Here is a 25,659-nt window from a genome sequence, read left to right on the forward strand (position 1 = left end):
CTGCCTGCCATACAGACCCTCCACAAACCCTAACTTCTCAGACTTACTGCATATTTGCAAGTCCAATGGGAGGCATAAACACTCGCTTAAGGGATCTAAATCTCTTCTTTTGCCATCCAGATTCTTTACCTATGGAATTTGCTGCTTATTGGCTTCCAAGACTGTCCCTCTCTGGCTGACTTCCTCAGGTATTTTACTGAAATGGTCTTTTACAGTCTGATTTTAGCATTTATATATGAATTTTACTCCTCACCTTTTCATTGAGTCTATTAATTACTAGAGCTCTTGTATTCTGTTATGATTTTGCATGTTTATTGTAATTACCATATTTATTTTTATTTATTTTTATTTATTTTATCTCTGCTGTCTTTGTCAATTTTTTTATTAAACGCCTGAATAAAGTTGAAGTGTGCCCTGAAAAACAATGGTATTTTGTATTTTATAAATGACCTGAAATTCCTTTTTTATTCTTTTCATAGAATTTGGAGTATCTACAGCAGGCTTGGGAAATCACAAAAGAGTGGGAAGGCTATTGGAATAACTGGAAAGCTGGAAGATTTGAAACATTGCAGACAGATGTCATGGAGACTACGGCTCAGAGTCTTTTCAAGAAACTCAACAAACTCAGCCGAGAAGTCAAGGTATGAGACTGTGTTGAAGCAGAGAGCACATACTTTGTAGAATGTGTTAAGGCATAGTCAGGAAGAAGAACATATCCCTGTTAACCTGAAAAAAATTAGACAGGTCCAGGTAGTTATTAATAAAGGCGTGCACGTGTGTGTATGTATGGATGTAAGATGTGATTAAAGGATGACTTTCAGAAAACCACTATAGCTTTTTATTTTTAATTCTTTAGCTCATTTGAAAATTCACATTTCTTAAAGATGTGTTTTATAAGTTTTGCTGGCATGGTAGGTTATAGGGCACTGTAAGGTCAGTAGAGTGTTTTATTTCTGATTTGGGCATGTGTTCTTAAGGAAGAAGTAATCTTGTATGCTAAACAACCCTTACACAAGTCTTGGCCAAAATTGAGAATTTAGAAGCATATGAAATGCCTCTACTTGGTCCAGGGAGACTTTTCTAAAATGATAGTACTTCAGAAACCTTAATGGTATACTGATTATCACTTGCCCAGATCAAAGAAGATAGCTGGTTTCAGAGGGTCAGAGCAAGATAACCTACAGATAACTTTTCACATGTTTCTTGATTGGGTGTGTGGAACTGCCCAAAACCCTTTTTCTGATAACCTGAGGTGTCTAGTCAAGATACAAGATCTCAGCAACTGTTTTAAGCAGGACCTGTGTTGTATAGGGTACAGTAAGTTAGGGTCAGGATGTTGAAGACGCATAGCAGCGACTGGGAGCCATTGCAGCTCCTGCAGACTATTGCAATATGGCTAGTTTGGGATGTCCTGGTCAGATGTCTAGCTGCAAAGTCCTGCATCCACTGAATCTGGGCCAGATCGACATTCATAAACTGAGGGGAGACAGCATTACTGTATTGCAGACATGAGATAAGCAGTACTACAAGAGAGACATTTCTAGCGTATTTCCCTGTAAGTTATAGAGGGGGAATAATTGGCTGATGTGATGGACGAATGGTGATATGACTAAGCTTGGCCTTAATGTTTGCAGGGTGTACAATGTAAAAATCAGTCCCTAGTAGTCCTGTAATCCACTAAAACCAGTCACAGACTTAGGAGAAAAAGAAATGTAAAACTGGATGATTTCAGAATGTGACTGGTAAAATGCCTGTTACAGATGAGTTCTGCGGAGTCGAGGGACAAAGCCATAACTACAACCCAACTAACTTGAGTGTGAATAGTGGATCGGACATTGAAAGTACAGGGCAGGGAAAGGTGGGACTGAGTGAATGATGCAGTTTCACACATCTTTGGAGGAAGAAGATGGGGTGTCCATTCATCTAATATCCAAAATGCAAGCAGAGGTTCATCTGGCACCAGGCTGGCCAGGATTGAGGATGTGGGCTTGGGACCCCTAGCCAGTGATGGTAGCCTTCAACAGGTTGGGATGGAAATATGCATTTACATAGGAAGGATGTATGTAGTACACTCCATAGTGATACAAGTGCTGATGTCACTCATCAAAGGTGAGTTAAGACCTCACTTAAAAATATCTCCTATGACTAAGCTGCCAGAGATGGCACAAATTACCACCATTGTTACATGGATGGTAGACCTTTTGTTCACAGTAGGTGCTTACCAATATTGAGCGAATGAGTGGACTTAAAGCTAATTGGGAAGGTTTAATGGTTGATGGTCCTGTTGGCAAAAAGCATGTAGGGGAAAAAACACTCCTCTTAGTATCCTTCCTCAGCAGCAACATCTAAAACATGAGCAAAATAGGAGTCAAAATAGATCCCTAAAAACACTGCGTATTCCAAGGAGAATGTTCAGAGTATTTAGCCACTGGTGACACTCCCTTAAAGCAGCCTAAGATGTATGAAGCAGACCGGTGGAGAACATGCAATTGAAAACACAGTAGTATTGCAGGTGTTCTGTAAGGAATCTATGGTATCAGAGGTGAGTAAGACATCTGGCAGGACCAAGAGTGAATGCAGCTTTTGATCCTTTATGCACGAGTGATACTGAGATGAGTATGTATAAAATGTGCAGACTGTGCTCCTAACTTACAGAAAGATGCAGCTTAGTCTTGAATTGTAATGTTATCGTTATGCCTGCAGCATTTAAAAAGAGTGGAAATCAAAGTTTTATATAGAACAATACAGTCTTTTACCTCTGAGATCATTACAACACTATGCTTCTTTTCACACATTAGATATTTTATAGTCTGAAGGGAATGATAACTATTTTATTTTAAAGTGAATGTTTTGCAGACTTTGTAATCTGCCAATTTCTTATGGGCCTTCTCACGTTAATTTGATGATATGTACCAATGACTGGATCTTTATATTGTTTTCTAGTTTTTTTGCAAAATGTTCAGGGCAAGATAGCTGACATTGCATGTGCTGGTAACAATAAAGCAAAATGGCCATGCTATCTCAAATGTTTGCATGTCTTTCTGTATTTGTAAAACATTGTGACCTTACTCATTCAACTCCATCCACTTCAACTGATTAGACTGGCTGCCACAGGCACTAGTCAGCTCTGCACCTTTGGATTTCCTAGGCTCACACACCACCTCTGGTTACCAAAATGATGTGTGCTCTGTTAACCTCTCAAGATTTAATTTCCCACTAAACAGTTTGTGTCTTAGAGATGATCTAATGATATTTTGGGAATTGTTTATGTATTTATTGATTTCTTGCAGAAGTCTACATATAAACCAGTGTATTCCAAAGTTGTTTCAGAGAGTTGCCAAGTTTCAGGTCAAATATCTCCTTTTCTTTATGCAAAATTTCTAAGCTGTTTAGTTTTGTCTGCCTTCCTGTCAAACTCAGGTCTTCGTTTTGTGATTACACATTTCTGTAGAATGCATTTTGCTTGTACCTCTGGAATACTTTGTGTTTTTATACAGTGTGTGTGTGTGTGTGTGGGGGGGGTAACTTATTTGTTAGCAAATTCTTTCTTTAATCAGGATAAAAGTCAATCATTCTCAGCTCTGGACTTTCCCCATTTGGCCTCTGGTGTTGACAAAATGCATGACCACAGTGGGAGCTCATCTCAGACTGTTGGGATTCATATTTTTCCTTTACATGACTGAATGACTTAGCTTCTCCTGACTAGGAGTCCACCGAGTTTGTATTCCAGCTGTTACAGTTGTTGGAGATCACTGTGAATACAGAAAAGTCCCATGTGGAGCTGTTGCAGACACTGACCTTAATAATGTACTGCTTAGAGATACTCTGTTGTGCACAGACAGCTTTCTATGGGATAGGGCAGAATTGCAGCCTTAGGTACAAAGATCTGATGCAGCTGACTGTCTCAAGGTTTTGGGTCTTAGGGCAACAACAGTATTAATGATGCCCTTTCCAAGGTATCAGATGAGAATTTGGCAGTGAACCCTCACAGTTCATCAGGCCCAATGCATGGAGTCTGTAATAGTCCACATCAGGATATGATACATGTACTGCCAGAACTTTTCTTGGTTGCTTCACTGCTCAGTTTGTCTGGTAGTCCTCCCCCCAAGTGTAACTGTTACCATGGATGTGGCTGCCCCAGGATGGGAGAAAATGTTTAGGGGACATGGTCCAAAGGACTTGGTTACATTATGAGGCCAGTTTGCACATAAGTATTCTGGAGATGAAAGCAGTCATTCTCAACATTACTGGCATTTTGGGAGTGATCCACCCAGGATTCAGTTGCCATTTGCTCAGATTTGAATTGATGCATCAGCCAAAAGGGAAGAACTTATTCATAGTCTCTTTATCAAGAAGCCTTGAGGCTATGGGAATGGGCTGTTTTGTCTTGTTGCTTTCTAAACAGAAATCCATACACAGACGAGCCATTTCTGTTGTGGACATGGAATTGCACCTTGACACTCCGATTTCCCTAAGGAGTTAAATTCACTTCAGTGCTGAAGTTGTCCAAGCCATGTTACCTTGCTCAGTACAGGGAGCATTGGTGGTGGGATCTTCTATGTGACAGAAAACATCCCTGTTTTGAAAGGTCATGTGTGGTTTTTTACTACTGATGTAATGCCAACACAGTGAAGATGTGTTCTTGTCCTGTATTGCATTCTGCGTCCTAAGAACTTATCAGATACTGACTTGGACAGCAAATAAGGATATTAAGTTAAAAACTATATGTAATAAAAATATAACAAACAGTCCTGGATAAAGAGCCACCTTCCGAATGAAAATAAAATAATACAAAAAACAGATGATGCTCTCCACAGCTGATTGAAAAATCCTTTATTCACTGCAGTAGTAAGCGCTTTCGCGTTATTATTTTATTTATTTATTTATCATTTGTTGACCGGGAAAGTCCGACTAGGTTCCACAGAGCCTGTTTTCAGCGGAGGCCCGGGGAGAAATGCTCCAGATGCATGTCTTTGGAACATTATTACAACATTATTGCAAACGCTTCATCAGACTTATAAAACAGATATATTCACAAACTTCTTTTAAAGCATTCACTAGTTAAAAACAACCAATCAAAATACTAATGTGGAATGATCAATTTCATCACTTTCAAAATAAAAGTGTATTCACAATTCACAAAAGATAGTAACTTCAGTAATAAAAAAGATACACTCGCTAAAAATTTTTTAGAAAGAGGTTATAGTAGGAGAGAAGTTAATAATATTTATACTGAGAATACCAATATGAGGAAAGGAAGAGGGAGGCCTTATTTAAACAGACCTGAAGGCCACAATGTAAGTGAAGTGAAGATAGAATCTAGTAGTAATGTAAATAGGATAACTATACCATATTCAAATATGAATATGAAAATCAAGGATATAGTAACTAGGAATTGGAGTATTTTGACTAGTGATGATAATATCTCTGATATGGTAGGCGAAAGACCTAATTTTACCTATAGAAATATGAGATCTTTAAAAAGGTTGCTCTGTTATGAAAATAATACCAACAATACAGTTTTATCAAACAGGAAGGGCACGCTACCTTGCAGAAATTGCAACCAATGTGTTTATATGTCAGGGAATAGTGTCTATACTCATGTTGATACAGGTAAGGTGTTCAATTTTGATTTCTATGCTGACTGTAAGTCCAGAGATTTAGTTTATCTGGCGGTGTGCCAGGTATGCAGTTGTTTTTATATAGGCAAGACGAATAGAAGTCTCAGAGAATGTGTAAGAGAACACATATATGCCATCAATAAAGAAGATGACCATAATGCCCTAGCGAGACACATTTTAAATGTAGGTATTTCACATTATTTCAGGTTTAGTGTAGTACAGTTAGTGAAAAGGACAAATAGATTAGGTAATATAAAAAATTATACTGAAGAATGTGAAAACCGGTGGATTATGAGACTACAAGCACACAAAGGAAGAGGACTTAATGAGAAGGTTATTTTAAAACCATTTCTAGGAGCACGTCCATACAAGCATTAGGGCCATAAAATAATTTCAGTACTGCCACCAATATACATTGTTATCATGTGTCTTTTTTAAAAAAATGTTTTGATATGCATTTTTATATTTTTATAAGTTAGTAACATATAGTTTTTATATATATATATTTTTAAATATATTTTTTGATGAGGTTCTTCTTTTTAGGCATGCACAATTGTGAATACACTTTTATTTTGAAAGTGATGAAATTGATCATTCCACATTAGTATTTTGATTGGTTGTTTTTAACTAGTGAATGCTTTAAAAGAAGTTTGTGAATATATCTGTTTTACAAGTCTGATGAAGCATTTGTAATAATGCGAAAGCGCTTACTACTGCAGTGAATAAAGGATTTTTCTATCAGCTGTGGAGAGCATCATCTGTTTTTTGTACTACAAACTATATGTAAGTTAAGCTTGTAGGTGCAAAGGTAATATAACAGCTACACCTGGATTTCTGAGTTTCAGTTAGCAATTCCCAGTTATGCTTCATTTTTCTTACTGAAGATTTTAAATGTTTTTCTTTATTCTATTTAGCAGATATGTAAATGGGACCACTCCAGCCCCTTTTCAGTCATGTCCTAGGAACAGAGAATAAAGAATTACAATGACAATATGATATAGTAATGTATAACTAAACAAAAAAGTAAGATACAATAAAGTGCAATGTATAGGCAAAATATTGACAAGCTGTATACATAACAATGCAGTGTCTTACAACAGATATGTTACATGGAATGCTGTCCTGCAGATATAAACAAAGTAGTTACATTTTCAAACATCACTTTTAAGGAGAAAGGTGCAAAAAGATGATGACTTTAGTTCTTATGCTGTAACAGCGTATTTGTTGATTTATGTATTGTGTATTTACTGATGTGAGGAAAAGGAAACTGAGTATGTTTATTGTGAACTGAATCTATTGACATATTTAGTAGGCAGGGTTAGAAATTATAATAAAGTAACAATTCTGAAAACCAAAATTGTGCTGCTTGTTGAGTTCATTCCAAAAATGCCACAAAGCACTGGTTTCACTGCCTTTCACATTTAAGCTGATGCCCTTCTTTGGATAACTGTTTAGTATTCCAGTACTGATGAGTAACCCTGCCCAAGGTAACCTTTACATGTGGATAGCGTACCAAAGCAAAAGCCTTCCTGATGCACCATATGTCTGGTGCATGACCTCATCCGCCAGTCTGAATGCAGGATATTCAATCCTGTCTGTCAACTCCACTGTCTTTGTTGCTGTCATCACCTACACTTATCCAGATAAGTGCCCTATTGCGGAACCTTAATTTTTAATAATATTTTATACAAAGGATTTATTAATGTCAGCTTAAAGAGCAAAATTTGACTGTGATAGGCAGATACCTTACAAAGACCTGCACTCCCAGTGTCTGTTTTGTTTAGGGGCTAAACACAGAGAAATTGTTATATCTGCTGATCACAGTGCTAAACGCTTCATATTTGACTTTCTTCCTTAAATATTAAAGACCCAACATCTGAAGTGCCACGCACAAACCAAGATGATGGAACCCTCCGCCTCGGACATCCCATTTGCACCCAAAAGGAAGATCAAAAAGTCTAGGCCTGAATCTTCAGCTGTGCAGTCAGATTCAGATGTTCTTGTTGAGGTGCAAGAAGCAGTCATGGTGCATCAGATCTCTTCTCAGATGTCCACTACCGCAACCCCAACACATGCCAGTATAGTATCTACTTCTCACATGTCCAATGAGAGAAAGCCTACCACCATGGTAGAGAAGGAAAACCTAGAGTGGTAATTTCAGAGGGGCCAAAGGGCATACCTCAAATTCTTGTTAGGAAAGAGGCACCTGGCACGTTAATCTATGTCTGTCAGGGTTCTGAAACATCATGTTTTGTTACTGTTAACATCACACCTAGAAAAGGAAACAAAAAAACAAGCATGTCTCTCCTACTTCGATGTCTCAGGAAAAGAATAGCTTTAATCTTCTCAAGGCCTATACAAGGATGTAAGGCTATTTTATCTCTGAAGCCTCCTTCCTTCCTCTACACCCTCTTGAATCTTCATCTGAGAAAAAGCAAGAATCACAATCTGATTAAGATTCCTACACTTAATCTTCTGAAATGCATTCTCCTGGACAGTTTACTTAAGATGATGACACCTTGTCCCCTAACTCTGCCATGAAAGATTTATTTATTTATTTATTCCAGTTTGATGACCGGGGAGGTCCACTGGGCCTGGTGAGCCTATTTTCAGTGGAAGCCCGAGGAGAAAACTTCACAATGCAAAGTTTAATTACATGATTAATTACAAGGAAAAATTACAAGATTAATTGCAAAGAAAATTACATGATTAATTACAAAGAAAATTTCATGATTATTTGCAAAGAAAGCTAGGATTACAAACAACAGGTAGCATTCTAAAAAAAAAGAGAAATAAGATATTTACAATTTAATTCACAGGGCAACTATAGGTTACTTTAGTGGAGGTTTGGGGAAAAAAGCTAGACATTAAAGTTTAATTACAGAATACTTTCAGTGGAGGCTTGGGGAGAAAGTTCCACAATACAAAGTTTTATTACATGATAATAACAAAGGAAGTTAGGGATTGCTAGCAGCAAGTAGCATTCAGGGGAGTGAGAAAAGAAATAAACAGTTTAGCTTCAGGAGTGAAAACAGGCATATAGAATTGTGACTAGCTTTTGCAGTTTGTTTATGTATATAATCATTAATTTACAGTGAGATTAGGGAGGTAAGAAGGTTAGCCTGGGGTAAAGGGAGGGGAGAGCTTGAGAGGAATGGGTGGAAGAGTACAGTTGCATTTCCTGTTTAGATAGAGGTAAGAATGAAGTTGAGTTTTGAAGTTATTAAGGTTGTCACAGGTCCTCAGTGTGGAGGGCAGAGCATTCCATTTTTTAGCTAGGGAATAAGATAGCAGAAGCTGCCCAGCAGGGTGCTTGGGTTTATGGATGATGATCAAGCTTTGGTGGGAAGATCTAAGGGGTCTGAGGGGGTTATAAGGTTGCAGAATATTGGATAGTGCAGGACATTTAGTAGGTTGGAACAGTAATTTGTGTGCTATGGTGATATTTCCTCTGGAGAGACTAGCAGCATTTCGAATGAAATGCAGACAAGTCATGGATATTCAAAAAAATATGCTATGATTTACTTGAGGTAGTGGCTCCAAAAACCTACATCCCCCTTGTTTTAGAGGCCTTTCCTGGATCCTTTTACATCCACCTCGTCTTCCCTGATTCCCACCCTTCAGTTCCCAAAAAGCCTGGCAGGTTTTATATGGTCCCTGAGGAAATGACGTTTCTCTATAAAAACCTTGTAGCAGACCCTGTTGTGATTTCTATCTTCACTGATAAGTCCACCAAGCTTTTACCTGCAGCTAATGTGTTGTCATCCGATAGAGATAGTAGGGCCATGGACTGGTACAGTAAAAAGGTCTACATCTCTGCCACCTTGGCAGAGGTGTAGACCTTTTTACTGTACCTGTCCATGGCCCTACTATCTCTATCTGACGACAGGTAGAGTAAAAAGTTCTACACCTCTGCCACATTGGCTTTGAGGGACCTAAATTATCAGACTATGATGACAAAATACCTTTGTCCATTCTCAGGGAATTAAATAAAACTGTGGCTAATTGTCAGGATTCTGACCATAAGGAACAGATGATACTCTTATACAGTCAGCCTACACAAGTAGCTGGGATTCTATAAAATGAAGCTATAATACTGAAGAGGCTTCCTCCAGGATTGCAGCCACTGGGTCTCTCATTTTGCAGATTTGCTTGGCTTTGCCTCCAGTCTCTACCAGAGAACACCAAGGCCAAGCTTCTGTAGTCCCCTTCTTGGGGACCTTTTGATCTGAAGTTGTCAATCATCATTTTATCCTTGACCAGTGGGTTCGGTTCCAAGCATCGGAACCATCTTGGTCGTTTCCACAGCTAGCGCAGGCCAAAAACTCTTGAGCTTCAGCCCTACTCACAATGCATCTCTCCCACTTACCTCAGATCTCATTTGCTGCTTTACTGGACAGATGCATTCACCTTCAGTCTCAAGCTAAGTCAATTTATTTACTAATATTTACTTGTCTTTTACTAGTCTAATTTACCTTTGCCTTTTTCTCCTACCCTAGTTACTTGTATAAACTCATTATTACCATTACAAGTATAGAGTAGCGACAACAAACACACAGGTAATCCAAACAAACAAGAGTTGCTGTGGTTAGCGAAATTAGGCAAGAACAGCCACCAAATAAAAACTATTTAATGAAGCGCTTTTCATCTGTACGTTGTGCAGACTTCTTCAGACAAACCATACTCAACAAACAATCACTTTAAATACATTGCAACTCATGAATTGAGCCTATCATGTTGGGCTACTAATCAATACATCAATTAAAACAACTGTTCAAGTCAACTGCCCAATTACATTTGAGCAGGAGCAATGTAAACATTGAAACACAATGCAACGCTCTTCTTAAACAACTAAGCTAGCAGGAAGCCTGCAAGCCTTGCCACTTACCAACAACTTAAAAAATAATAGTAATAATTATATTAGATGTGTAAAAAAATAAAAATATAATAAAGATAATAAAGTTAATAAAGTAAAAAATATCACCATAATCAAAGTACATAATAAGCAGCAATCATCAAACGTAAACAATATCCTCAATGTGTCCAAGAGTGTAATAAATTAATCAAATAGTAAGCAGTATGGGATGAGGGAATTTAGACCCCATAACTAAAGTTGTGAATTGTGAACTCTAACATCCTAGTATCACCTTTTCAAACTTTTCAGTTTCAACACTCTGCTAATCGAACATGACTCATTAAGCCCAGGGAAGATACACGCATTAAGTTTAATTTGCCAGCTTAATTCTAGTTCCTCTAGCAATAATGGAATAGGAGCTCCCCTTTTGTCATTAGTCACCTGGTCTATTGCTAGAAATTTGAAACTATGATTCATATGCTTAAGTAAATGCTTGGCAAGTGCATTATCCAGTTTATTTTTAGCTATCGCATATTGGTGCTCATAGACGCGTTCACGGAGCCTGCATTCAGTTTGCCAACATAGAACGCAGGACATCCTTGACAAACAGCTATGTAGATCACCATTCTGGAGTTGCAATTAAACCTGTGCTTTAATCTACATTGAAAGTTCTGCAAGGTAACTCTATTCGTTTCTAAAATGTGCTTACAAAAATTACAATTCTGGCATTTATACATGCCTACAGTTCTAGTAAAATTATGAGCAGGTTGTTCCAAAAGTGACTTTAAGTTCTTACCCCTCCTAAAAGTGACTGAAGGAAAGTCACCTACTTTTGCACTGATAGAAGGGTTACTTTTGAACAAAACCCATTTTTTCTTAATACTCTCAATGCATTGGTAACTAAACAAACTAAACGTTAAAATTAATTTTGGACCCAAAGGTTCAGTCTTAGTCAGGTTAATCCCTATACAAGCTTGCGTGGATACTTGCGGATTGATAGGTATGTCCTGTAATGGATGATAATCTTTAAACGTCAATAAAGGTTTATAAGTACCATTAAGTCTTTTGACCGTAACTTCATTAATCAATTCATCAAATAATTGGGTAGGGTAACCTCTGTGTGTAAACATACTCTTCAGCAATACACACTCTTTGTGAAAGTCGTCGTCTTGGGTTACTATGCGAGCAGCCCTAACTAGTTGTCCCTTTATCACTGATCGCTTCTGATAGTTCGGGTGACAACTAGTATAATGCAGGAAGGAGTTTGAGTAAGTAGTCTTCCTGTGTATATTAGCTATAAAGTTACAAGCTTCTCAATTTTTTGAATTTTTTGATAATAATATATCTAAATAAGCTATTGTTGTGCTGCTAAAGGAAGACATGAACCTTAAAAAATCAGTAGAGTTGTTGAATTTATCCAAAAACATATTACAGAATGTATCATCACCTTTTACTAACATAAAAATGTCGTCCAAGTAACGTGTGTAGAAAGTGATGTGTTCCATAATCTCAAGGTTCTTAAATACAAATTCCGTCTCCCAATATGCCATGACTGCATTAGCTATGCTTGCCCCACATGGGGAACCCATAGCAACGCCGACTTTCTGCAAGTAATGGTTCTCCCCAAACATAAACAAGTTGTTATACAAAATTATCTCAAGCAACTCGATGACAACAGAAATTTCGATTTTTGGATGCTCCATTTTTCTTAAGGACTAGTGTGACCCATTCAATACCAGTGTCATGGGGTATGCACGTGTACAAGTCCTTCACATCGATTGTTAGAAAATTATAGCTATTATCAAATACTAGCTGGTCTATTTTTTCTAGAAAAGACCATGAATCTTTACAGATCTGAGTTTCCAAGGCTAAGTATTTCTGTAAAATAGAATCTATAAATTTATAAATTTAGCACAGGGATAGGTAGGAGATATACTTATTTGCTACTACTGTTGGTAGATTTCTCTCCCTCCCATTTCTCTAGTGTAAAAAAAAAAAAAAAATCTGACTTTATCTTGATTGCATATGTCCTTTTTGTGTTCATACAACTTGTTATTGCTCTATTTCTTTGTTGCGTGTGTGGTGAGAGTGTTCTTTTTGGTAGTATGGCTGGCAAACCTATGGGCCTCTCTGGCTTTAAAAAATGTCAAGAGTTTGGCCACAAAATTCCTTCTTCAGACTCGCATGCCTTGTTTGTATACTGTTTGGGACCACATCACCAGCAGGAAGATTGCAGTATTTGTCATGGCTTCAGTCACTGAGCCTTAGTTGAAAGAAAAAACTCACATTAAAGGGTTGAATTTCTACCATCTTCAATGAGGCTGTATCTGCGAAAAACAGTAAAACTGATATCTCATCTTCTTCCTCTGGGAAGGCCAAGAAGAGAAGTATGTCTATGTCTTCTCTGGTGACAACTATTAAGAGAGTAAAATAGTCGGTGCTAAAATGTTCCTCTGCTCTGATTATTGATACTGTGGTGCCTGCACCAACACCCTCCACTTCATCCAAATCTTTGGCGTTGAGTGCTTTGGTGCAGACTCAATTTGATAGCTCCATTCCTCAGGGCCAAACTCCAAGCAATGCTTCAGTTCCAACTGATTCGGCACAGAGTATTTCTACTTGGTAAGCATCTAGATGCAGATATTCCCCATCTATCGCTCCTTTTGCTGGGGACTTGCCAGAGGTCTTCATTTATAGACCCAAGTCTCCTTCTGTGTCTTCTATCCATTTCCCCAAAAGCCTGAAAGAGACTGACGTGGAGAGACTATTGGAAAAAATGTTATGGGTGAAAAGAATTTCAGGTGCCCCCTCAGCCGTCTTTGGGTGTTGAACATTCCTTTCCCCCACTGAGTCCTCCTCCTCTAAGGTCTTTAAATTTTCAGCTTTGAGTTGTTCGGCATCAGCTGCTTTGGTTCCAACAGTCGTACTGACTTTGGCACCGATTCAAGCTCTGAGTTCTTCTGCTATGTCAGGTACGGAGACTGCCTGGAGCCATGGCAGCTTCTGTCTTGGGAAACTGTCCCATCGGAGCAGAGAGTGACCACATTTCCGATTTATCTTGGTTCTGGGATCCCTTCTCTCTTCTGCAGTGTTGGCCTTTGAGACCATGAAGAGGGCTTTGGCTGCCTCAGCCACTCACTTGAACTCTTCTTCCTTGAAACGTGTTCCTTCCTCTAGTCCATTTCTCCAGCTAGCTCCTCTGCAGGGACAGTGAGTGCTAAAACCTCAGGACAGTCAGGTTCAGATTCTGTCTTCAGATATCTCTCCAGATAATCCCCCTGTGGAGGTCCCTATGAAGAAATAGTGCAAGAGGAAGCACATAGATTCCCTGCAGGAATAAATCATGGAAGATACTGATTTTGATGATGAGGAAAGGTCCCCCAGATCACCTTCTAATGTCTTCTTTTGAGAGGTCCTGGAAATTTTTAAACAGAGAGGTGGTTGGAAGTCCCAAACCCCTTATCTCTAAAGAATCATTATACCTGTAGGCTTTTTCCACTCACCTGTCTACCTCTTGGTTACTCCACCCGCTGATGCACTTATCCAATTGATTGCAAAATGGGTGTGGAAAGATCCTGACTCCACTGAACCTATTCCCAGAAAATCAGATAAAATTTTATCCCCTCCAGAAGGTAAAACATTTTGGCCAAAGGGGTCTAGGAGTAGATGCCATGGTCGTAGTGGAGGCCACCAGAAAGGAACTGGCCGAGGAAAGTTCCTCTATCCATCTGCCCAATAGACAGTCCCAGGCAGCGGAGAGGTTTGGCAAGTGGATTTATGCTTCATCGACTTTTACTCTGCGGTCTTTGAATTTTTTGCACATTTCACTAGGCTTCAAAGGGATCTGATCAAGGCACACTCGGATAACCTGGCTGGAGCTGTTACTGATGAGGTACAAATCAAAGTTGCCTGTCAGTTAGCTACCATGGAGTTTTTGTCAAATTCATCCATCAGGCTCATTGCACATGCAGCCTAAGGGACTACCAGAGCAGTGTAGCAATAAGAAGACACACTTGGATGCAACTTTGTGACTTTGCGGAGCCATTTAAGTCTTCATTTATCAATGCACCCTTTGATGGATTATCCTTATTTGTACTAAAGGTTAAAGAAAGATGGAAAGACCCTTTCTGCCCCTCAAACACCCTTTTCCAGGAATCTGAGATTGGGTGGAAAAATGTGGCTCAAAATATCCAGAAGGTCTTTTCAAGGCACACGTGGTGAAAGCTTCCCAGGGGCAGGGGAGGGGGACTTTAATGGAAGACGCCGTCCACGCAGCAGAGGTGGCCTGCAAAGCCAGGGCTTCAGATATTTATTTTCTGGGAACCCCTATCAGCGTTCCTGAAGGAAAGCCCAATTGCCTTCCTCTGTAGGCAGTCAGGGGATGCTTATCCCTACACTTAAACACCTGGCTAGAAATTACTTCAGACAAATAAGTGCAGAGGATTATAACCAGAGGCTATGTCATACCCTTTTCTCTTTCCGCTCCCCTTCCCAGAAGATTCCCCGATGTTCCACCCAGTGAGAGGGAATCAGCATTCTTAGAGATCCAAAGACAGTTAGAGAGTCATCCAAGAAGTCCTGCCAGACCATTTAGAGTCCGGAACTTACTCAAGATTGTTTTTAGTGCCAAAAAAGACAGGGAACTGGAGACCATTTCCGGATCTCAGTTTACTGAATGAATCCATTTGACAAACCAAGTTCCATATGGTAATGATACAGTCCATTCTTCCCTTTCTGAAGAAGGACTACTGGATGTGCTCGATAGACCTTCAGGGTGTGTATTACCACATAAAAATGGACAAATGCTCCAGAAGATTTCTCTGCTTCAGGTTGGGAGCCAGTCACTATCAGTTCAGAGTTCTGCCCTTTAGTCTGACCACAGCCTCCAAGATATTGACCAAGTGCATAGCAGTAGTAGTAGCTCACTTGAGACTGCAGGGATTCCAAGTGTTTCCATATTTGGATGACTGGCTCATCACCGCTCTGACCAGGCATCTGTTGATTATGCAAGAGATTATGTCCTACAAACCTGTTCCAGTCTAGGAATTAGAGTGAATTATGAAAAATCTCAACTGAATCCAACTCGGAGCTTAGAGTACCTAGGAGCAAAGCTAAATACAAGGAAATTTATAGCCTCCTTTCCTCCAGTGAGATTACAAAAAAAATCAGAGAACAAGTTGAAAAGATCCAGCACAAGAAAAAAGTAACAGCCTGTCTAGTTTTATAAGCCCTGGGTTCTGTGGCAGCGTCAGTAACTGTAGCTCCCTTGACAAGATTTCATATGTGAATTCTTCAGTGGCTACTTGCAACTCAGTGGTCTATAATTCTCCAGCCTATATAGGATCAGATTTTCATTACTATTCTTTGCAGAAAAGATCTAACTTGGTGGGTGCACTCAGAAGACATTCTTCTAGGTCAACCCTTTGTCCCACAACAGCCCAAGGCCATGGTGACCACGGATGCCTCCCAGATGGGGTAGCAAACAAGGGGGAACCAAATCTTACTTTCTGTGTTGAGAAGCGCTCAGTGTGTGGCAGTGGGTGATTTCTTCCAACCGATTTCTGATAAGCAACGCATATTCTGGGTCAATCCAGTGTGATAGCAAACAAACTGAGCAGGTCTATCCTACCTCATGAGTGGTCCCTCAATCCAAAAGTGGCAGAAATAATTTTCCACCAGTGGGGCCAGCCTCTTTGCCTTGCCCCTCAAAAATAAGTGCAGCAACTACTTAGCCTTAATCCCCCCACCGGGGGAGTCACCCAGGGATGCTCTTTTACACACTTGGCCCACATGGACTTCTCAGTGCATTTCCTCCACTTCCCTTAATTCCAAAGTTCCTTCAGACAGCCCTATGGTTGAAGAGCAAAGTAATTCTCATTGCTTCTTATTGGCAACGACAAATATGGTCCCCCTTTCTCTGGCCTTACCTGACCTCCTCTCTCAACCAGAGACCCTCATTCACCCAAATCTTCAGAACCTCAGGCTAACAGCGTGGTTCCTCCAGTTGTGTGAATTGCCAGGCAAGTTAACTTTCCCTCTGCAGTACACAGAATTTTACTAGCCTCTCATAAGCCATCCATCTGCAAACTGTATATGAGTAAATGGAAGAGATTTACCTTTTGGTCCCGTGAGAGGAATACTGACCCCCCCCCGTACAGTGCCTATCAACAAATTTTTAGAATTCTTTTCCTCTCTCTTTGATGTGGAAGCCTCTCCTTCTACTATTAAAATTCAGCTGGCAGCAATTTCAAACTTTCATAATGGTATTGGGATAATCCCCTAGCTTCTCATAAATTAGGCAAAGCATTTTTGAAAGGAACTCCTTTGTTAAACCCCCCCCCCCAAAGGATCCTATTCCTCCCTGGGACCTTACTCTAGTATTGCAATCTATTGTTCAACATCCCTTTGAATTTTCTGCTGAATGTGACCTCAAATACTTATCTTGGAAGACCATATTCCTTGTAGCAATAACTTCTGCCTGGAGGATTTCAGAATTACAAGCTTTATCTTGCAAACCACCATACTTGATTTTTCATAAGAACAGAGTTCATAGGTAGGTACTAGGCTATCAGCCCAAGGGCCTACGCAAGCCTAGCAAGCCTTAAGGATGCATCCTGCCTTAGATAGTATCAGACACTAATATTAATCAGGCTATTGATATTCCAGTATTCTTCCCAAATTTTACAAATAAAGGAGAATACACCTTTCATTTGTTGGATGTTCATAGACATTTATGCTTTTAACCTGCACAGAACAAAAGATCGAAAATCAGATCAATTGTATCTTTTTCAAGTACCAAAATTGGTGAACCAGTCAACAAAATAACCTTGGCCAGATGGGTAAAAGACTGTATAGCTTTTATTTATGATAAAAACAATATTGATTTGGCTAGAAAGGTAAAGGCTCATTCTACAAGGTCCATGGCTACATCAGCAGTTTTTCAATCTCTAGTTTCTGTGGATGACATTTGTGCAGCAGCTACTTGGGCTTCCCCTCACACCTTTATTAATCTTTACAAATTGGACTTGGTCTCTAGTGGAAGAGCATCCTTTGGTTCAGTGGTGCTCAGGAGTGTCCTTGTCCTTCCTTGAGTCTGCCCAAGATCTAGGTAGCTGGGGACTGTGTCCCATTGGTCAAGGACAAAGTGAAGATGGACAACAGCAGATAAAGAAGTTGTGTACTTAGCATAGCATTCCATCTGAGTTGTCCATCTGCATTTATCCTTGCCTTCTCTCCATCCTTCCCCCGGCCTTACTAAAGTCCTTTGGTGGAACAGATAGAACACATTTCTCTTTATTTCGCTGCTTTCATATAGCAGATATGGTTTATTTAGGATTCCTTTCCTTATGTCTGTTTAGTTTTAATCTGCAAACTTGATCTGAGGTAATTGGGAGAGATGCATTGTAGGTAGGATTGAAGCTTGAGAGTTTTTGCCTGCACGAGCTGTAGAAATGGCCAAGATGGTTCTGCTGCTCGGAATCAAACCCAGCTGGTCAAGGATAAATAAAGATGGGCAACTCAAATGAAAGTTATGGTGAGTACATCACTTTTCTTCCCTACTGCAACTGAACTTTTCAAGATTCTGTAGGAGAAGGGTAAAATAATGTGGGATTTTCTCACTTCTGTCCCCATATATCAAAGGAATCATCCTTCCAAACCCACTTCCCTTGTCTGGAGGGAGTAAAACCCCAACCACAAGGGCAAAAAACAGCCAAGTAAGAGATTTGCAGAAAAACTTCCAAGCATTCTAAATCTCGGGGGAAAAAAAAACATTTTCAGATAAATCAGCTTCAGTGAGTCTTCTGCCTCCCCCTCTCTCCTCTGTTTAAAAACTCAATTGTCCAAGAGTGATTACTGTGTCCTTCCCAACTTGAGATTTTATCACATCTGACAGATGAGTCTTATCCATCATCAGTCATGCTTGCAAAATGTCTTGGAATGAACTCCCCTCATTGAGGGGAATTCCCCCACCTCCACCCAGTCAGGCATATCTAATTCCTCCCTTCATCCAGGACCCTCTGCCACAGGGAATCATAGAACCTGTTCCTCCTGTAGCCCTGGGGAAAGGTTTCTATTCAAGACCCTCTTTGATTTCCAGGAGGGAGGGAACTTGGAGTCCCATGCTAGATTTATTTCACCTCAACACCTTCCTGGAAGTGCCATCTTTCAGATTGCTACTTTCATTTATTCTTCCACAAACCTTTTATTATCCTCAAGCTTGAAGGATGCATGCTTACACATTCCCATCCACCCCACCTGCAGGAGATTCTTTGTTTCTTCATCACACTTTTCAGTTCTTTGCTTGACCCTTTGGATATTTCTCCTGCACCCAGGGTTTTCACAAAGTGTCTTGCACCAGTCATTGGATTTTGCAGAACCCAGGGAATATAAATATTTCCTTACCTGGACAATCTGCTCTTCCATTTCTCCTTCAAGGACACCTTGTTACTTCTCAGTTAAACAGTCTCACTTCTGGAAAGACTAGGCTTGACCCTCACCCATAAGAATTTTTCTGTAATCCCCTTCCAGGGCCTTGTATTCTTGGGGTGCAGGCTGAACACTGTGTCAGTGATGGCCTTTCTTCCCCTGGAGAAAGTCATATCCCTGTCCAGCTACTTCCAGATGTTCTTTGTGTTTCACTGTTGCAGTCATCACTTGTGGGTTATCCCTGCTGGGTAGCCCTTGGCCAGCCTGAATACCAGAGTAAAGATTGTCCCTCCTCCATTGGCTGCAGGTCGTCAGTGGTATAAAGCAGGGCAGCCAATGCCATTACATCAGTCTTTCTTGCCATGGAGCCTGATGCAGAAGCAGTTTGCATGTGCGTAGGTCGGCCGCTGCCAGAGTGAAGTAGAAAACGACTAAAGCTAAGTACCCCATTGGGGATCTTTTTCTTGCACTAACCGATGTCCGAAAATTTAAATAATTGTCTCCGCTGTGGAAAATGAATACCACACCGAGACTTCCATAACCTGTGTGTAACCTGTTTAGGCCAAAACAGTGTAAGAAATGCCTGTGTGGAAAATTTTCAGTCCATATATCTCTAGTTAATCACTGTGTATTAATCAGATCAGACAATAGTAGCAGAAGTAGCGAACTTAAACTCTTCTTAAGTCAAAAAAAAAAATATATATATATATATATATATATATATATATATATATATATATATATATATATATATATATATATATAAAATTGTACAGAATTACTAAGTATTCAAAAGTAATCCAAGCAAGGCAGGCAGTCTGTTTCCAGTTGAAAATCCTTTATTAAGTACACAGACAAGCGATCCAAGTAAAACAAAAATAGATACACAAGTAAAACAAACAGAGTAATAGTTTCCTCAGAAACATTCTAAATAAATATATATATATATATATATATATGTGTGTGTGTGTGTGTGTGTGTGTATATATATATATATATATATATATATATATATATATATAATATATATATATATATATATATATATATATATATGGCTCCCCTTCACAAGATCGAATGGATGGAAGCTCGAAATCCATAATCTCGAGACCAGAATCTCGATCTTCCATTCACTCGAAATTTTGAGTGGGAGCCTTAGGTTAAAAAAAATAAAAAGTTAACTTACCTTATTGCAGGGGGCCAGGTCCCCCTGTACCCTAGCAGCTTAAATGTGAATGTTCCATGACTGCACTATAGTGGAGGAATGGAAAATCTTCTGTTTTGTGCTTACGCGTATAGTGCAGAATGGGAGATTTCCCTTTCCTTCACTTTAGTGCGATCTCAGCGTAGGTATATTTAAGTAGGGGGGGTGTGGGGTGCCAGGGGGAGAAGCCCCCCTGTGAAAACATTTGAAAGGTGTTAATTCTTTATTTTTTGTCCCTTTCATATGTTTGAGTTTCTCTGAATTAGAGATTCTGGTTTCGAGTTTATGACTTTCAAGTTTAGAGAAATTTGATCATATGAAGGGGAACCATATATTTATTTATTTATTTTATTTATTTAAATTTGTTGACCGGGAGTGTCCGACTGGACGTGGGTCCATTTTCAGTGGAGGCCCGGGGAGAAAAGCTCCACAGTAAAATAAACAGACAGTAGTTACATTGGATTACATAGCGATTAACAATTTAACATAGAAATTACTTACAACATATTTACAGATGAAGAACATAGTACATCAGTAAACAACTAGAATCTTTATCTGTGAAGTACATAACAGGCATTAACAAATGTAACAATGAGAAGTTCCTGCTGTATAATAAGTACTAGGCTTATGAGCATCTGAGCTTGCTATAATCAAGGTAGTTAGTGGAGTGGAAAGAAAGGTAGTAGTTGGATGGGGTGGATGATATTAGAGTGGGAGTTGCAAGGGCATAGCCAGCATGTTTTAGGTGCTTTTAATAAAGTTTTGAAGTTGGTGCATGATGGTACGGAGGTAATTGTGGGTGGGAGTGAGTTCCATAATTTGGCTATGACGCAAGAGAATAGTGCTTCACCAGCAGAGTTATTGGCTTTAGTGATCTGCAAGTGATTTTTGTTGCTGGATCTTAGTGGTCTGGTGGTGCGATAGGGTTGGAGTAGATTCTGGAGGGATGGGATATTTAGTGGATGGTTTACTAGTTTGTGGGCGAGTGAGAGTTGATACCACTGGAGGAGGTGAGGGAGTTCAAGCCAGCCCAGTTCAGCAAGTGAGAGACAGTGGTGACTACGGTAGGATGACCCTGTGGCGAATTTGGCGATTTTGTTGTAGTAGGTCTCTAGCTTGTTTAGATCACATTGCCTTAGGTTGGTATATACTGGAGAGGCATAAAGTAGGGTGGAGATAAGGTGGGAATTTGCTATTGAAATCTTTGCTGCTTTGGTGAGAAATTGTTTATTTCTGTATAATGCTCCTAGTTTTTTGTGGACTTTTTTTATGGTCATGGATATGTGAATGTCAAATTTTAGTTTATTGTCTATTTCCACTCCTAGCAATTTGGTGTGTTCAGTTGGGTATTTAGTGGTGTTTTGCTGTGATGTTGAAGTGAGAGTTGTTTTGAGTATGGTGGGTTGGAAGATGAGTAGTTTAGTTTTGTTTGGGTTGAGTATTAATTGGGCATCGGATAACCATGTTTCAACAGAGGAAAAGGCTTCCTGTGTGACTTTTTGCAGTTTGGGTAGGGACTGGGCTGAGCAGATGATGGTCAAGTCATCTGCATATTGGATGAGTGTGCCATGTTTGGTGGCAGAGGCTAGATTATTGGTGTAAACAGAGAAGAGTAGTGGTCCAAGGATGGATCCTTGGGGAACCCCTGTGGAGACAGGTAGTTGGGGAGATATGTCATTCTGCCATACAACGGATTGTTGGTGGTCAGACAGTTAACTCTGAAACCAGTTGGTGACTGATTGTGAGAAGGATAGGTTATTGAGGACAGAGATAAGTTGTTTGTGTGGGACCATGTCAAATGCTTTAGATAGGTCTAGGAAAGTAGCAGAGGAGAGATAGCCATTGTTTTTATGCTGAAGGACAGTGTTAGTAAAGGAGAGTAAGGCAGTGGTGGTGCTATGGTTTGGTCGGATACCATGCTGAGTACTGGAAAGGAGGTTGTTAGTAAGGAGGTAGTCTGAGACCTGAGAGTGTATGCATCTCTCTAGTATTTTGGAGAGTGGAGAGAGAATAGCTGTGGGGCGGTAATTGGTTAGTTCTGCAGAGGGTCCGCCTTTGTGGAGGGGAATTATATGTGAGACTTTCCACAATGTGGGAACGTAACTTTCTGACAGAGATCAGTTAATCAAGATGGATACTGGGTAGGCCAGAGCATCAGCTGCGATTTGTAGGTATTCACTTGGGAGGTTGTCTGCTGCTAATTTGGTGGGTTTAAGTTTAGTTAAGAGTTTTTTATGTTGGAGGTAGGTACAGGAGAAAAGAAAAGACAGTGGGGAGATTATTAGTTGAAGGTGTGGGTTGGAGGGGGGTTGTGTTGTTTAGCTAGTGATGGTATGGTTTGGGTGAAGTGTGTGTTGAATGAGGTAGCAATATTTTCTAAGGAGTGAGGGATGTTAGGAGGAGGGGTACTGACTTTACCTGGGTGGAGGATGGAGTTTATGGAGGACCAGAATTGTTTGGGGCTGTGTTGTGAGGAGTCTAGGGCAGACTGGTAGTATTGGAATTTGTCCTGTTTTAATTAGCTTTTGACTCTATTACGTAGTTCTAGGAATTTCTGTCTAGCTGAGGGGGTTTTGGTTTTGCGCTAGTGCTCCCAGGCTTTATCCCTGTTTTTCATTTCTGACTTAGTGGTTTTCTGTAGCCATGGGGAGGGTTGTGCTTTGGTTCTGGAAAATCTTATGGGGGCATGGTAATTAAGGATGTTCAGGAAGGTAGTATTAAAAAATTCAACTGCGTCATCTAGACTGAGGTACTTTAGAGCATGCCAGTTACATTCTTTGAGGGATGAGATGAATGTGAGTGGGTTAAAGTTTATTTTTTTTTACGTATTTGATGATAGATGACAGATTTAGCTTGGTACAGGTATTTTTTGAGTAGGAATGTTGGGGAGTGATCACTGAGGCTATCTGATAAGCAGCCTGTTATATATGACTGGGGGTTCTTACTGACTAGTATCCAATCCAGGGTAGTGTGCTTGCTGGAATTTTTATTTATCCTTGTTAGTGACTGGACTAGTTGGGTGAAGCCATGAAGGTGTACATGATGGGTTGGATTGTTGCCAGAACAGGATTGCCAGTGAATATTGAAATCACCTAATATGATAGTTTCTTGGGGGAGATGGTGGGTTGACCAGCTGAGGAGGTTTTCTAGTGGAGGGATGTTTTGGCCAGGTGGGAAGTAGCATCCAATTATGTTGATGGTTTTGTTTTGGTTAATTTTGAGGTTGGTATATATTATTTCTTCATTGCCTATTTGTGGAGCTGATGATTTTAAGATCTGGATGTTTAGATGGTGTTTAAATATTATAGCTACACCACCTCCTTTTTTGTTTAGCCAGTCTACTCTTAGTATGCTGTAACCTGTAGGGAGTATTTGCTCACTGGTAATGTGAAGTTTTAGTAGGTTTCTGTCAGGATGACTATATCTGGGGAGTACAAGTCTATGGTGGCATTGAGTTCATGGACTTTGTTGGATATACTTCTAATATTTAGGCTTAGTAGAAGGAAGTCACTTGGCTTTCTATTGGCTGTAATATGGGAGAAGTTGTGGTTTCTAGTCTGATTATGAGGATTGGGGTTGGAGATGGTAGGGCCAGGGTTGGGGTGGATGTCTCCACTTAGGGCTTGTTTTGATATGCATGAGATTATTAGTTTTCTCAGTTTTTGAATGTGTTTGTTTATAAGGGAAACTTTATGATTGTGCTCTGTGGGTAATAGTTATGGTGGGAGGGTTACTATGTTAAGTTGTAGGGATGCTTTACGTTTGAGTAATATGGTTGGTAGAATATGTGGGGGGTGCATAGGGATGGTTCTTGAGCTGGTGAGAGGGGAGCTGAGTATGGGTGAGACATGAGTGGTGTGTGAGTAGTAGTCCAGTGGTAGTGGTTGAGTGTGTGTATATATATATATATATATATATATATATATATATATATATATATATATATATATATATATATACATATATATATATATACACACACACACATATATATATATATATATATATATATATATATATATATATATATATATATATACACTTTTTATCAGCCAAAGGAGTGGTTTATTGTGCTGTAAAACAGTGTTATTGGTACACATGTTAAATTCACATCCCTTCCCCCATCAGTGTGACATTCAAGCTGATCCTGCCCTACTTAGTAGCTGTCATAATAATATAACCCTTATGTACTTTAATTAAAATTTATAATGATGTGGTACCTCTTATGTAACCAGATTATTGGAGTGTGTGATTTTATCCAAGACAATATAATATATCAACCTTAGTCCATTATACATATACACTTTGCATGTAAAAAATCAGTTGTAAAACTCATATTCTGTTTTCATAACCTATTGTTAACAAAGATTGCTTTCATCCTTTTAGACTTCTTCAGTTCTGTGTACAAGAACCCTAAAAATTATCTATAAAAATATTATTGTATAATTAGTATCGTTATTACACATCATTTTGAATAAAGTGGAAAAAAGAGAACCACCCGTGTCTATGCAATCCAGGATCTGGAACTTAAAACCTGTGTGTCTTTTATGAAGAGAGAGGTGTTTGGCTAGTGCATTATTTTTACATCTAGAGCTGATTTCTGACAGATGACATGAAATCCTACGCTTGAGTTTATTTACAGTCTTGCCCATATAGAATGCATCACATTCATTGCACTGTGCCCTGTAAATTACTTTTGTAGTGTTACAGTCACCCCTGCACTGGTCTTAATGATTTTCTTTAAATATGGGCAATAAAAACTATCATCTTGCTTTATAAGTATACAAAACATACAATTAGTTTTACATCTTTTAGTGTTTCTCTCATATGGTCTAGGTTTAAATTCAACAACACTTCTAATGTTCCTGGCCTTCCTATAAACAGGATGGTGCTTCACTAAGATGTTAATCAGAAAAGGGTTTCCTGTGACAGTGTCCCAGTTTTCTTCAATAACATTTTTGATACTGTGATTATCCAAAGTGTATGTCGGGATGTAGCTGTTTTTCCATTTGTTCACTGTGGAATTTCTTAACATTCTCCTACTGTGGAGACTGAGTGAAGGTGCTTCAGTTTTTTCAGTTCTATAATGGGTTCCAGGATGTTTTTTAAAATCTGACTTTCATAGCCTCTCACTAAAAAATCATTCTCTAAGTTGTTTAGGTTTCTCAAAAATGGTTCCATCTCTGTGGTAATTCTAGCTAATCTATAGCTCTGGGACTTCACTACATTATACTTTGTTTTTGTAGGATGTAGACACATACTGTGGAGTAATAAGTTAATCCTCGTTGGTTTTCTGAAAGTGATCAGTGGTGATTCTGTTATTGTTGGTGTCCTTGGAAATCTGCATATCTAAGAAAGTGTTTGAAGTGTAGCTATAGGAAGAGGTAAATTTCAGGAAGGGGGTTGTTTGAGGTAAGTGATAAAATCTCCAAGTTGCAAGGTGTCACCTTCCCACACAATAAAGGTGTCATCAATAAAACGTAAATAGCATGTGATATGCTGCAATGTAGTCTGTGTTGTTTAACACAAAGTCTTCCTCCCACTTGCCCAGG

At 39.4% G+C, this 25,659-nt stretch overlaps 1 protein-coding gene across 1 annotated transcript in view; it reads left to right on the forward strand.

Annotated features, from left to right (window-relative positions):
• DNAH2 (dynein axonemal heavy chain 2) overlaps positions 1-25,659 on the forward strand; it is a 6,636,854-nt gene that overhangs the window by 1,801,105 nt on the left and 4,810,090 nt on the right. The window contains exon 25 of the mRNA XM_044077324.1: positions 480-641. Coding sequence (XP_043933259.1) covers positions 480-641 — 162 coding nt within the window. The remainder of the gene's footprint in view (positions 1-479; positions 642-25,659) is intronic.

Source organism: Protopterus annectens, chromosome 7.part0 (genome assembly GCF_019279795.1).
Source record: "Protopterus annectens isolate FY-2018-M chromosome 7.part0, PAN1.0, whole genome shotgun sequence".
Classification (NCBI taxonomy): Eukaryota; Metazoa; Chordata; order Ceratodontiformes; family Protopteridae; genus Protopterus; species Protopterus annectens.